Below are 14,947 nucleotides of genomic sequence, written 5' to 3'. Positions count from 1 at the left end.
CCCCCCTCCCCCCCATGACCGATCGGCTATACGCAACCTGAACATCCAGGAGCCGGTCTCGGGCCGGCACAGATTCTCACCCTCCCCCCCCTCCCATGAGCGATCAGCTATACGCACCCTGAACATCCAGGAGCCGGTCTCGGTCCGGTACAGATTCCCCCCCCTCCCCCCCATGACCGATCGGCTATACGCACCCTGAACACCCAGGAGCCGGTCTCCGGGAGGTACAGATCCCCCCCCCCCCCCCCACTAATGACAGATCGGCTATACGCACCCTGAACACCCAGGAGCCGGTCTCCGGGAGGTACAGATCCCCCCCTCCCCCCCATGACCGATCGGCTATACGCACCCTGAACACCCAGGAGCCGGTCTCGGGGCGGTACAGATTCCCCCCCCCTCCCCCCCCATGACCGATCAGCTATACGCACCCTGAACATCCAGGAGCCGGTCTCAGGGCGGTACAGATCCCCCCCCACTAACGACAGGTAGCTATACGCACCCTGAACACCCAGGAGCCGGTCTCAGGGCGGTACAGATTCTCCCCCCCCCCCTCCCCCCCATGACCGATCGGCTATACGCAACCTGAACATCCAGGAGCCGGTCTCGGGCCGGCACAGATTCTCACCCTCCCCCCCCTCCCATGAGCGATCAGCTATACGCACCCTGAACATCCAGGAGCCGGTCTCGGGGCGGTACAGATTCCCCCCCCCTCCCCCCCATGACCGATCAGCTATACGCACCCTGAACATCCAGGAGCCGGTCTCCGGGAGGTACAGATCCCTCCCCTAATGACAGATCGGCTATACGCACCCTGAACACCCAGGAGCCGGTCTCCGGGAGGTACAGATCCCCCCCCCCCCCCCACTAACGACAGGTAGCTATACGCACCCTGAACACCCAGGAGCCGGTCTCGGTCCGGTACAGATTCCCCCCCCCTCCCCCCCATGACCGATCGGCTATACGCACCCTGAACACCCAGGAGCCGGTCTCGGGGCGGTACAGATTCCCCCCCCCCTCCCCCCCATGACCGATCAGCTATACGCACCCTGAACATCCAGGAGCCGGTCTCCGGGAGGTACAGATCCCCCCCTCCCCCCCATGACCGATCGGCTATACGCACCCTGAACACCCAGGAGCCGGTCTCGGGGCGGTACAGATTCCCCCCCCCTCCCCCCCATGACCGATCAGCTATACGCACCCTGAACATCCAGGAGCCGGTCTCCGGGAGGTACAGATCCCTCCCCTAATGACAGATCGGCTATACGCACCCTGAACACCCAGGAGCCGGTCTCCGGGAGGTACAGATCCCCCCCCCCCCCACTAACGACAGGTAGCTATACGCACCCTGAACACCCAGGAGCCGGTCTCAGGGCGGTACAGATTCTCCCCCCCCCCTCCCCCCCATGACCGATCGGCTATACGCAACCTGAACATCCAGGAGCCGGTCTCGGGCCGGCACAGATTCTCACCCTCCCCCCCCTCCCATGAGCGATCAGCTATACGCACCCTGAACATCCAGGAGCCGGTCTCGGTCCGGTACAGATTCCCCCCCCCTCCCCCCCATGACCGATCGGCTATACGCACCCTGAACACCCAGGAGCCGGTCTCCGGGAGGTACAGATCCCCCCCCCCCCCCCCACTAATGACAGATCGGCTATACGCACCCTGAACACCCAGGAGCCGGTCTCCGGGAGGTACAGATCCCCCCCTCCCCCCCATGACCGATCGGCTATACGCACCCTGAACACCCAGGAGCCGGTCTCGGTCCGGTACAGATTCCCCCCCCCCTCCCCCCCATGACCGATCGGCTATACGCACCCTGAACACCCAGGAGCCGGTCTCGGGGCGGTACAGATTCCCCCCCCCTCCCCCCCATGACCGATCAGCTATACGCACCCTGAACACCCAGGAGCCGGTCTCGGGGAGGTACAGATCCCCCCCTCCCCCCCATGACCGATCGGCTATACGCACCCTGAACACCCAGGAGCCGGTCTCGGGGCGGTACAGATTCCCCCCCCCTCCCCCCCATGACCGATCAGCTATACGCACCCTGAACACCCAGGAGCCGGTCTCGGGGAGGTACAGATCCCCCCCTCCCCCCCATGACCGATCGGCTATACGCACCCTGAACACCCAGGAGCCGGTCTCGGTCCGGTACAGATTCCCCCCCCCTCCCCCCCATGACCGATCGGCTATACGCACCCTGAACACCCAGGAGCCGGTCTCCGGGAGGTACAGATCCCTCCCCTAATGACAGATCGGCTATACGCACCCTGAACACCCAGGAGCCGGTCTCGGGGCGGTACAGATTCCCCCCCCCCCCCCCCTCCCATGACCGATTGGCTATACGCACCCTGAACACCCAGGAGCCGGTCTCCGGGAGGTACAGATCCCCCCCCCCCCACACTAATGACAGATCGGCTATACGCACCCTGAACACCCAGGAGCCGGTCTCCGGGAGGTACAGATCCCCCTCCCCCCCCTCCCATGAGCGATCAGCTATACGCACCCTGAACACCCAGGAGCCGGTCTCGGGGCGGTACTCCTTGAACTGGGCATGCTGCTTTCGGGAAGCCGTCTCCAGCTTGCTCCTGTAGTCCATTTCAGCCAGACGCTCCGGACTCTTGATCAGCTCACGTGTGGTCTTATCTACCGGCCAGACTTCATCGAGGGTCACCTCAGCGGTTCTGGGACACCAAAATACAACAAAACCGTCACAGCGAGAAAATGTACGTCACCGAAATGCATCACAGTATCACTACATAATACAATGCTGGAGAAGTAAGCTCAGCATCCACAAGCATGGGAGCTGGGTGCCCTCTGCAGGTCAGAGAATGCAACTTCATGTCCACCTTTCATGGGCTTATCACAGTGAATGGAACCTGAGGTGAGAGGCCGCCATAGTTATTTCCTCTCAAACAATACCAGCTACCTGACAGCGCTGTTGATCATTCTGGAATCAGCAGTGTCTGAATCACACACCTGAAACAAGCAGCCAGGCAATGTGCATTGTTTAAAAGAAAATAAATATGGCAGCCTCTGTATCCCTCTCGCCTCTGTTCCCCTTAACCACTTCCCTACCCTGGCCATTTTCACAGTGCAGCTCAGCTCTGATTACATTGGCAATAACTATCAATAATTATCACAACTAAATGATCTATATATTGTTTTTTTTTCAGTGCAAATTATGCTTTTTGTGGCTGATATTTGTTTTTAGTAATTACCCAAATCTATCGATCGATTTGCAGCCAATTTCGATCAATTTGATCTATCGGACAGGATGGAAGATCTAGGTTGATCTGCTGCTGGCAGCAGATCGATGGCCCTTAGAGTTGCATTGGATCGAATGGTGCAGTAATGCATTTGGATTGGAGTTCCAATAGATTTCATTCTGTAATTTATTGGAAATATGTTCCTAGTGTGTGGCACAGATTCGACCTGACAAGCATCTGACAAATCTATCTGATGGTCGAATCTGCAGCAAATCTATAAGTATATGGCCACCTTTACTGTCTGCTCCTGGACTTCGCATTTTAAACTTGTTTACTAATTAACTCTGCCAATGAATTCCCTGGGAGGAGGAGGGGTTTGCAGTCATTTCTTTCAAACTCTGTAGTGATGTTATCAGGTCAGAGATAAATAAACAGTGTTATCTAAGATTTTGTATGGAGTAGAGTGCAGACTTCTTTTCAGGGCTGTGGAGTCGGTACAAAAATCTTCCGACTCCGACTCCTCAGTTTCTGAAACCACGACTCCGACTCCAACTCCGGGTGCCCAAAATTGCCCCGACTCAGACTCCTCGACTCCACAGCCCTGGTTATTTTCACATCATCTAGACAGGAACTGGTTAAAGAACCACTATCGCGGAAATCTTCAAATTTAAAATATATGTAAACACATTCAAATAAAAAGTATGTTTCTTCCAGAGTAAAATGAGCCATAAATGACTTTTCTTCTATGTTGCTCTTACTTACAGTAGGTAGTAGAGATCTGACAGAACCGACTGTTTTGGAGCAGCCCATTACCTCACAGGGGATTCTCAATGTTTTGTTTATTTTCAAAAGCACTTCGTGAATGGCAGTTGCTCCGTCCAACTGCCAGAAAAGTGTACGATGAGCAGGGAAGCTGTCCAGCATCTTTATATAAATCCTTTTTAGGGAATGTCTTTATAAGGAATAAATGCCATGCTGAGAATCCCCTATGAAGAGATGGACTAGCCCAAATCCTGTCGGTTCTGTCAGATTACTACCTACTGTAATTGACAGCAACATAGGAGAAAAGAAATTTATGGCTCATTTTACTTTGTAAGAAATACACTTCTTACTTGTATACGTTTAGACGCATTTTAAATTTTACAACGTTTCACGATAGTGGTCCTTCAAATGCATTGCCCAACTGATGTGCAGAACAGGAGGGGGGGGGGGTTCCATGCTTCCCATAGCTCAGGTTACACCTCTGCCTTCTAGCTGAGAGATTGTGCACAACGTGATGCGTTCTTGTGCTATGTGAACCTAACAGTACAAACAAAAGCACATGACAACACATGGTGGAAGCTCATGTATTAAAAACACACATTTTCAGTGGAAAGTTAGCCAGGACACCCGAGGCAAAAATAAACGAATGGAATAAACGATTGTATCCATCTTCCTTCTCCTAAAAATGACTTTTTAAGATATGCCACAGTTTTATTTTATATTTAAACATACTTTTTAAGTTATAACTGTTTTATTGTTTTTGCTCAATGACACATTCATTGAAGTATGCAAGACCTAAAATCTATGAATTATTAATCCTTTTTATCTCTTTCCTGCCCTCAGAAGCAATTTTCTGCCATGAAAGTGTTTTATAGTTGGAATTTCTTATCAGTGAGGGTCACACTGTAGTCACTTCCTGTCTGAGTCAGGACTGAGTCAGCCACTTACATACCTGATATTTAACTCTTTCAGGCAGAGAAAGATTTAAAAAAAAAAAAAAAAAAAAAAAAGGAACTCAGCCTAGTTACTTGGGTGCTTGGCACTGTACATGCACATGTCTATCTCATGTCACATCGGGTATCCTTTAAAGTGGACCTAAACTCTTACACAGGGCAAGAGAAAAATAGAGAAATGCATCCTGTATATATTTATATAGAGATTAGCCTGTCTAATTCCCCCTCATCAGTGACTAAGTGTTATTTGATATTTCAGCTGTCAGCTGACTGCCATGGCAGAGAGGCTAATTTGAAAGCACAGGCATAGTGCCCTTCCCCTCCAGCCAGCTCTGTGATTTACTGTAAATGAAGAAACAGCGAGAGAAGATGTGCAGCCATCACTGAAAATCATGCATCTCACCATTCACCTGCCCAAGACACAGGCGCTACCCTCCAGCCTCCACCAAAACAGAGTGCATTGTGGGAGGAATGACGTCACTAACGCCAACAAGTGATACTCACCTGTTCAGCCCCTCCCCCACTGGCGGCTTGTTAATATCATCCGTGTACACCGTCACCTCCTTGTGCCGGATATGGACTATCTCATCCAGGTTCAGGTCCGTCAGGTTGACCGTCCCTTCGAAGAAAATGGATCCGTAACCTGAGAAAAGAGCAGCACAGGAAAAATAAGGCAAACGGATCAGTGTTCTCTGTACAGCGCTGTGGTATATGTCAGAGCTATATAAATGTATAATAATAATAATAGTGTATGACTGTGGTGAGGACATTAGAGTGTAAGCTCCTCTGTTGCAGAGAGTGCTGGGAATGGATCAGTGATCTCTGTACAGCACTGTGGCATATGTCAGAGCTACAGTGGCTTGCAAAAGTATTCGGCCCCCTTGAAGTTTTCCACATTTTGTCACATTACTGCCACAAACATGCATCAATTTTATTGGAATTCCACATGAAAGACCAATACAAAGTGGTGTACATGTGAGAAGTGGAACGAAAATCATACATCATTCCAAACATTTTTTACAAATAAATAACTGCAAAGTGGGGTGTGCGTAATTATTCAGCCCCCGAGTCAATACTTTGTAGAACCATCTTTTGCTGCAATTACAGCTGCCAGTCTTTTAGGGTATGTCTCTACCAGCTTTGCACATCTAGAGACTGAAATCTTTGCAAAACAGCTCCAGCTCAGTCGGATTAAATGAACAGCGTTTGTGAACAGCAGTTTTCAGATCTTGCCACAGATTCTCGATTGGATTTAGATCTGGACTTTGACTGGGCCATTCTAACACATAGATATGTTTTGTTTAAAACCATTCCATTGTTGCCCTGGCTTTATGTTTAGGGTCATTGTCCTGCTGGAAGGTGAACCTCCGCCCCAGTCTCAAGTCTTTTGCAGTCTCCAAGAGGTTTTCTTCCAAGTTTGCCCTGTATTTGGCTCCATCCATCTTCCCATCAACTCTGACCAGCTTCCCTGTCCCTGCTGAAGAGATGCACACCCCCGAGCATGATGCTGCCACCACATTTGACAGTGGGGATGGTGTGTTCAGAGTGATGTGCAGTGTTAGTTTTCCGCCACACATAGCGTTTTGCATTTTGGCCAAAAAGTTCCATTTTGGTCTCATCTGACCAGAGCACCTTCTTCCACATGTTTGCTGTGCCCACCACATGGCTTGTGGCAAACTGCAAACGGGACCTTCTTATGCTTTTCTGTTAAAAATGGCTTTCTTGTCACTCTTCCATAAGAGCCAACTTTGTACAGTGCATGACTAATAGTTGTCCTATGGACAGAGTCTCCCACCTGAGCTGTAGATCTCTGCAGCTCGTCCAGAGTCACCATGGGCCTCTTGACTGCATTTCTGATCAGCGCTCTCCTTGTTCGGCCTGTGAGTTTAGGTGGACGGCTTTGTCTTGTTAGGTTTAGGCTGCTTACACACAGGGACGTTACAGGCGCACGTTAGTGCAGCCTGTAACGCTCCCCCAACGTACAGCAATGTAACACAAGTGGACTGTTCACACTGCCCACGTTGCGTTACATGTAACGCTGCACGTTCTTCCGAAAGTGCAGCATGCTACGGCGTTACAGCGGCTTAAGCCGCGTTAGACTGTTTGCACATGCTCAGTCATGTTGGGGAGGAGCGGAGAGCGGCCAGGCACATGGCTAATTAATATTCACTGCACGTCAACGTGCAGTGTTTACTTCCTGGTGCGGCAGCTCTGTGCGGTGATTGGCCGGCGGGACCACGTGATGCCGCATGCGTCCAAGAGTACGTATCACGGACGCCAGAGTGAGCTGCACAACGCGGCTCACTCTGACGTCCACATCGAAGAGCACCAGGCCTTGCGTTAGGTGCACGTTATGCGACCTTAACGTGGCACCTAACGCAACGTCTTGGTGTGCAAGTAGCCTTACAGTTGTGCCATACTCCTTCCATTTCTGAATTATCGCTTGAACAGTGCTCCAAGGGATGTTCAAGGCTTTCGAAATCTTTTTGTAGCCTAAGCCTGCTTTAAATTTCTCAATAACTTTATCCCTGCCCTGTCTGGTGTGTTCTTTGGACTTCATGGTGTTGTTGCTCCCAATATTCTCTTAGACAACCTCTGAGGCCGTCACAGAGCAGTTGTATTTGTACTGACATTAGATTACACACAGGTGCGCTTTAGTCATTAGCACTCATCAGGCAATGTCTATGGGCAACTGAATGCACTCAGACCAAAGGGGGCTGAATAATTACGCACATCCCACTTTGCAGTTAGGTTTGTAAAAAATTGTTTGGAATCATGTATGATTTTCATTCCACTTCTCATGTGTACACCACTTTGTATTGGTCTCTCACGTGGAATTCCAATAAAATTGATTCATGTTTGTGGCAGCAATGTGACAAAATGTGGAAAACTTCATGGGGCCAAATACTTTTGCAAGCCACTGTATATAAATGTATAATAATAATAATAATAATAATAATAATAGTGTGTGACTGTGGTGAGGATATTAGAGTGTAAGCTCCTCTGGTGCAGAGAGTGATGGGAATGGATCTCTGTACAGTGCTGTGGAATATGTCAGAGCTATATAAATGTATAATAATAATAGTGTGTGACTGTGGTGAGGACATTACAGTGTACGTTCCTCTGGTGCAGAGACTGATATGAACGGATCGGTGCGGAGTGAATTTCTCTCTGTGCTGAGGTTCTCACCCTTCCTGCCAATGGTGAAGTCATTTACAATGCACTGGTCGTTGTCGTCCACCATGGTGGCCAGCTCCTCCATGGATGGGATGGTGTAGTAACCTTCTCTGGTCAGCACAATTCCTGGAAGAGACAACGGACATTCAGTACAGAAGAACATACAAAACTAGACGGACCTTTCATGACAGTCATGTAGTGACCACATTTAAAGACCAACACAAACCACCTAACAAGCTACCATAAATGCATTCTGTGGAGAGAGGAGATCAGGGCTTACCAGCCGGGTGTGGTGGGGCATCATTCAGGGCCTCTTCCTCCTCCTCGTTTATGTTATTGAAGGAGTTCTCCTCCACATTGTTGCTCAGATGGCTCCTCAGAGGAGGCCTCATGTTCAGGGCTAGGATGGAGTCATCCATGTGGAGGTTATGCCTCTTCTCCTGGCTGGAGGGAAGAGGTTTAGACAGCACTGAAGGGTAGAAAGAGGACATCTCTTCATCGTTGTCCATTTCTGATATGTGATTCTCGTTGGCTCTTTAAAAGAAACAAAACAAAATCAATGGGATCCAGATGTTCCTTTACATTCAGATGATGCATGTCTAACAGACCAAGTCCAAATAACAGTCTGCCTCGCTATAGCTGCAAATGTCTGAGGCCCATGGCGGTTGCCAATTCACCAGGCGCGCAGCGCACTCAATCCGCGAGAGCTCCGGTTCCCCACAGCCAGGCGGTATGAATGGCCGACACCCGGCTGGGATGTTATCCGTCTCCGGGCTTGGTGTAGGTAGACGGTACAAGTGGCCGGCACCTGGCTCGCATGTTATCTGTCTCTGGTCTTGGTGTAGGTGGTCAGTATGAGTGGCCGGCACCCAGCCGGGATGTTACCCGTCTCCGGGCTCTGTGTAGGTGGACGGTATGAATGGCTGGCACCCAGCTGGGATGTTACCCTTCTCCGGGCTTGGTGTAGGTGGTCAGTATGAGTGGCCGGCACCCAGCTGGGATGTCACCCGGCTCCGGGCTTGGTGTAGGTGGTCAGTATGAGTGGCCGGCACCCGGCTGGGATGTTACCCATCTCTGGGATCAGTGTAGGTGGACGGTATGAATGGCCAGCACCCGGCCGGGATGTTACCCGTCTCCGGGCTCAGTGTAGGCGAACAGTATGAGTGGCCGACACCCGGCTGGGATGTTACCCGTCTCCGGGCTCAGTGTAGGCGAACAGTATGAGTGGCCGACACCCGGCTGGGATGTTACCCGTCTCCGGGCTCAGTGTAGGCGAACAGTATGAGTGGCCGACACCCGGCTGGGATGTTACCCGTCTCCGGGCTCAGTGTAGGCGAACAGTATGAGTGGCCGACACCCGGCTGGGATGTTACTGTCTCTGGGCTTGGTGTGGGCGGACGGTACGAGTCGCCGGCACCCGGCTGGGATGTCACCCGTCTCCGGGCTTGGTGTGGGCGGACGGTACGAGTCGCCGGCACCCGGCTGGGATGTTACCTGTCTCCAGACTCTGTGTAGCTGGTAGGGGAGGAGGACTCCTCGTTGGGCTCCACAGCTCCTGACGAGAAGAGGTTGCTGATGTTGGAGTTCTTCAAAACCAGCTTCTTAATATTTTTCCTGTGGATGGAGAAAAAGCCATAATAAACAGCAGATCGATATATATAATCACTAATTCATGTAGCACATGTATGTCTACTACAAACGGTCCATGAGATGCCAACTTCAGCTTGCATGCAAATGTAATGCAGATCACACGCAGCTTACAGCAAAATTGGCAGGAAGTAGTTTTGAATGGCCCATGTATCCATATCTTGCAAGACACTAGAAATATAATTACCATATTCTATGCTCCACAAAATGCAGTTGAACCCCAAAGGTGAAGGGGGGGGGGGGGAGGGGCTGGTGTCTGTGCGTCACATGGACGGAATGCTACATACTCAGGACAATGTCAGGTTAACCCCCTCCCCCAGCAGATGTCAATCACCTTCACCTAACCAGCCGACATGCTCCTCAATCTTGTGCCGACGCTGGCGTCCCCTCACACCACGACCCGGCAGTGCCGAAGCCAGGACACAAGATAGAGGAGCATGGCGGCTGGAGAGGGGAGTGGTTATTCTGCAGGGGAATTCCTGGTTTTTGTCCTCTTGTAACGGTGCTGTTGATCTCTCGCCGTGACCCTGGAGCACATGGGCCGCCATGTGCAAGTCACCGTGTAAGAGCGCCGGCACCGCTACAGGCCAGGAGATGGGGCACAAGACTGAGGACCGCTCCAGCAGGTGAGGTTAGGGCTGAACGATAAATAGAATTTAAACCAAAAACGCGATCACCAAGGTCACGATTTTGTAACAGTGAAAGCGGCAATTTCCACAATGACGTCATTGCCACATGGGGGAAGTGTGAAGAAGCGACTTCAAACTCCCCCCCCCCCCCCCCCCCCCAAGTCTCGGCGTGTGCGGCCCGCAGCATCGGCGGTGTTGGACATACCTTCTGCACGAGTCCAATGCTGAACATCCTCTCTCACCATCTGCAAGCTCTTGTGCACGGCATACTTCCTGGTATATACAGGAAGTATGCCGTGCATTAGAGCCGGCAGGAGGCAAAGTGGATAGACCGGCATCGCTGGACTCGTGCTGCAAGATAGGTCTAGTACTGCTGCAGCTTGGGGGACAGAGGGGGCACCAAGACAAAAGGGGCACAAAGAGAGACCCAGAGGGAGCAGTACAGAGAGACAAAAGGGGCAGAGAGGCGCAGAAGGAGAACAGACATGGGGGGAGAAACGGCGGTTGATTTGTAGAAAATCATGAATCAAATCGAAATTTCAGACAGATATCGCTCAATTAAATTTACTACTAAAATCGTTCAAGACAGGATGACAGGGTCAGGCATGCGCGCTGACATGCAGGTGGCGGCGGACATGGGCGCAAGGGGAGATGTGAGGGTGGCCTAGAGCCAGTTTTTAAACGGGCTTAGGTCTGTTAGTATATTGAATAAAATGGTAATGGTAGCGTTCTCTTCATAAGGCAGGATTCTTTGTGGACGATATTCAGAGCAAGCGCTTAGAAAAACTACTTTTACTTATTTACTTTATACAAAATAATGCATAAAAGATTACTTAAAAATGACAAAATTCTGTAGCAAATCATCCGATTGATATAGTAAGATGAAGTAGGAATAACTGGCTGAAATCTGAGCAGTCTATGGAATTACAGTGTCCTTTTGGGAATTTTAAGGCCAAGAAGATGATAGTAAGATATTTGTTAATAGTCCAAAGATAAGGGAGGTTGGGCCGGGTCTAATCAGCCAGCAGATGGGTCCGAGATGGATGGATCAGCATGGAAGGACCCAGCCAGTCAGTGTGTTCAGAGCTTTAACCCCTGCACTCCTGCAGGCAGAGTTGTAAATAAGAGAAGGGCAGACTATCTGATTGAGTTCTGGCCCTCAGGGCTGCAGATCTCCCCGCGGAATGTCTTTTTTTTTGCTTTAAGGGTCTAAAAACACATTGAAAAAAATGGTACCACTTTTAGACCCTAAAAACAGGAGAGAAACAGAAAGGGATGCTAGTTACCTCATGCCGAGACTCCACCACAGTGACTAGATTGTATGGTCTATTCTGTTACAAGATCAGTCTTTAGCTGCTTGCCTTGGAGAGACACCCAGAGTCACCTTCAGAAGAGCCCCTACGTTAGGGAGTATATTAACCAGGAGTGAATTTGTGTCGCCAAAAGCTACCACATGGTTGGATAAAGTATTGCCTAAGGGGAACTATCGCTGTGGCCATTGCAAATTTTGTAAACAGATGTTAACACTAAAAAACATCCAAGTGGGAAGAGAGAAGGTTGTGGTGAAGGATTTTATTACCTGCCAATCTGAATATGTGGTCTATATAATGTTTTGCCAGTGTGGTAAATATTATATTGGTCAGACCACCAGGCCTATGAGGGTAAGAATACGTGAACATATTGTGTCTATCAGAACCGGAAAGGGCTGTACTCGCTTTATTAGCCACATGAGGAATTTCCATGCGGCAGAAGGAAAAGGTATAAAATTTGCTGGTCTGAAGAAAGTGGAAAACCCACGGAGGGGTGGGGACCGTGATAAGATACTTTTGAGAGAAGAGACCAAATTAATTATAAGAACCGAAGCGATGGGCCCCTTGGGGATGAATGATAAAATAGAGATGGCTAGCACTTTAGATCCTTAAACCTGAGTTGAGGTAAATCCCTTTTCCCTTTTCCCTTCCCCTAAGTTGTATAATATGAACGTCACAGATACAATTGTCCTGTCTGGAGTGAGTTATAGTGGTATAAACCCCGATATTATAGGGTGCCTTAAACCTCGGGAGGGCGTGCTGTCCTCTCCACATCCAGATGTGCAGCGATGCCACTATTATCCCTTGCATGTATAAAATTTATGTATAGGGCCGATTTGATTCTATGTCCTTGTTTCCCCCTCCCCCCCTCTTTTTGAATGAACTAGGGTGGCCATGACTATGGCAGCGCAATTTGGAGTGGCTAGGGGCCATTACATATTTCCGTGAAATTTATGCATCCATCAGATCTCCCTCGTCTTTTATCCCCTAATTGTAATGTAATGGAAGAAATCCTCCCCCTTCTTCTTTTTTAATTTTTGATATCATCTACATGCCCATTAACAGCTGCTGAGTGTCCAATTTGTTTTTAATTGTTTGGTTCACTATAACGAGTCACTGTCACTTTAAAATATAATGACACAGTTTTATCATGCGAGGCTGGCCAGATCTGACAGCACAGGCGTGATTGGTGGGTTTTGTAAATATAACCCGCCTTTTTGCACTATATAATTGAAACTACTTTACCCAGGACTATCGGATGACAAACGTCTCCAGTGTCCAGTCCTTACCCATTTTTTGGGATTTTGTTACTAATATAGTATGTATGGCAGACCTTTAAGGTATACGCTCTGCCTTGGACTTATGGGTAATGAAGTTCCCAATGCGGACGTCCGTATGGACGTACCCAATAGATGCATGACGCCTGACGTGCCCGACTTGGCCATCACCGCTGCTCCAATCACGGAGGGAGCGGCTGTTCCGGAAGAGGCGGTGCTTGTCTCCGTCATAATCCGGAATCAGTCGCTCCTCCATATCCAGGTGGAACGCAGCGTGACCAAGTGTCCCTGAGACACGAAACGGCCGTCGCTCTCCGCCATCCGCACCCGCCACCCACCTCCTCTACCTCCACCGTTCTACATAATGGTATGTTAAGTATTTTTTTGACTACCACATAGAGTCCAATGATGTTATCTTCACTACTGCAATAAAAGATACGAATATTTCAAGATGGAAGGTGCACGCTTTTTCTCTTCTCCATTACCATGATTTGATTTCCTATCCCTATCCATACAGCGGAGCACACATCTTACAAGTGGATAGCAACAAGGACCGACCTGGTAACGGTGAGAGTGATTTTGCTTGTTTTTTTTTCCCTTTCACTGGACATATGAATAGGAGTGCCGCACTTTATTTTCCTTCTGTTATAGCAAGATTGTATGAACCCCATGCGGATGATGGCAAATAGGGGGATGATCTTATTACACAATCCTCATTTAGACCTGGTGCACACCAGAGGAGTTTTTCTGAGCGTTTGAAACCTGCTGCTAATGTTATCCTATGTGTCTGTGCACACTGGAGCAATGAGGTTTTGTAAAAAACACCATAGCATTACATTGGGAAGAGCTTTTAAAACCTCTAAAAGCTCTTCCCAATGTAATGCTATGGGTTTTTTTTTTTTTTACAAAACCTCATTGCTCCAGTGTGCACAGACACATAGGATAACATTAGCAGCATGTTCAGTGTTCTCCCCAGGGCTAATTAAGTGGGCGGGCCGCCCGGCTGTTTTGAATTCCCGCCCACCTGCTCTCCTGCCTCACATGCTAGAAAAAAAAATGGTGCTGTAAAACTGCAGCAATGAGCGCTTCACTGCGTTCCATCAGTGGCCGTCTCAGACAATAGCGAAAGCCGCTGTTACACAGTGCAGGAGGCTTCTCTGCCTGTGTAACCTCCTGTGATTGGCTGGGCGGGTTGTAAGGGGCGGGACCATGCTCTGCATACTGCGGGAGTGAGCCGAGTTCCTAGTCCCTCGTGGAGTGTCAGCCTCAGCTTCTCCCTAGTGCTGTGTTTCTACTCTGCTAGTCCGCCCCACTTTGCTGGCTGCCTGTGTCTGCAATGCATTCACATGTGCAGGCAGCTCAGCTAGTGGAGGCGGCTGTCCGATACACATCTAGTATAATAGCGTAGTGCAGGCAGACTACTGCTGTCCTGTGTGGGAGAGGCTCTGTGTGGAGACAGCCTGAAGCTGCAGGCAGATTGTCTCTCACACCCAGCGAAACCAATGTGTTCCCTCTGTCCTGGGCTGGCTGCATGAATGTCAGCAGCCAGTCCCATCCCTTCCGAATCCACACAGCTCCGAGGCCGACTCAAAGCACAGATAACATCAGGCAGTGCACGGCATTGAGCTCTGCTGCCCCGCCCCCCCTCTCCAGCTTCTCTTCAACACAAGCTGGCTGCTCTGATGCTGGGAGAACTGCACAGGAACTCTGATCATCCTTCCACTGGTATGAGATCTGTGTGTCCACTAATGAGCAGGAGCACTTTTTATCTGATATATTTTAGTCTGCAGAGCTTTCAAGCTATAGGGGACATGGGAAAACAAACAAACAAACAATGACTGCAGTCAGCTGCAATTTAGATAAGCTGACTTGCTGGAGATGGAGGATGGTGCTGAATGCTGTCTGTGTCAGAAGTGCTCATATACCTTACTTGATTTACAATTGTAAAAAGTTGGCTTAGAGCAGTAAAAAGTACAAATC

At 49.7% G+C, this 14,947-nt stretch overlaps 1 protein-coding gene across 3 annotated transcripts in view; it reads right to left on the bottom strand.

Moving 5' to 3' along the window:
- Positions 1 to 14,947, bottom strand: part of NUP98 (nucleoporin 98 and 96 precursor) — a 133,522-nt gene that overhangs the window by 69,595 nt on the left and 48,980 nt on the right. For all 3 annotated transcript variants that reach the window (XM_068266493.1, XM_068266492.1, XM_068266491.1), the window contains 5 exons: positions 9,599 to 9,718; positions 8,385 to 8,638; positions 8,117 to 8,230; positions 5,432 to 5,570; positions 2,510 to 2,687 (listed from right to left, as the gene is read on the bottom strand). In XM_068266493.1, the coding sequence (XP_068122594.1) occupies positions 2,510 to 2,687; positions 5,432 to 5,570; positions 8,117 to 8,230; positions 8,385 to 8,638; positions 9,599 to 9,718 (805 nt within the window). The remainder of the gene's footprint in view (positions 1 to 2,509; positions 2,688 to 5,431; positions 5,571 to 8,116; positions 8,231 to 8,384; positions 8,639 to 9,598; positions 9,719 to 14,947) is intronic.

This window comes from Hyperolius riggenbachi, chromosome 2 (genome assembly GCF_040937935.1).
Source record: "Hyperolius riggenbachi isolate aHypRig1 chromosome 2, aHypRig1.pri, whole genome shotgun sequence".
Lineage (NCBI taxonomy): Eukaryota > Metazoa > Chordata > Amphibia > Anura > Hyperoliidae > Hyperolius > Hyperolius riggenbachi.
This window is presented reverse-complemented; position numbering and strand designations above follow the sequence as displayed.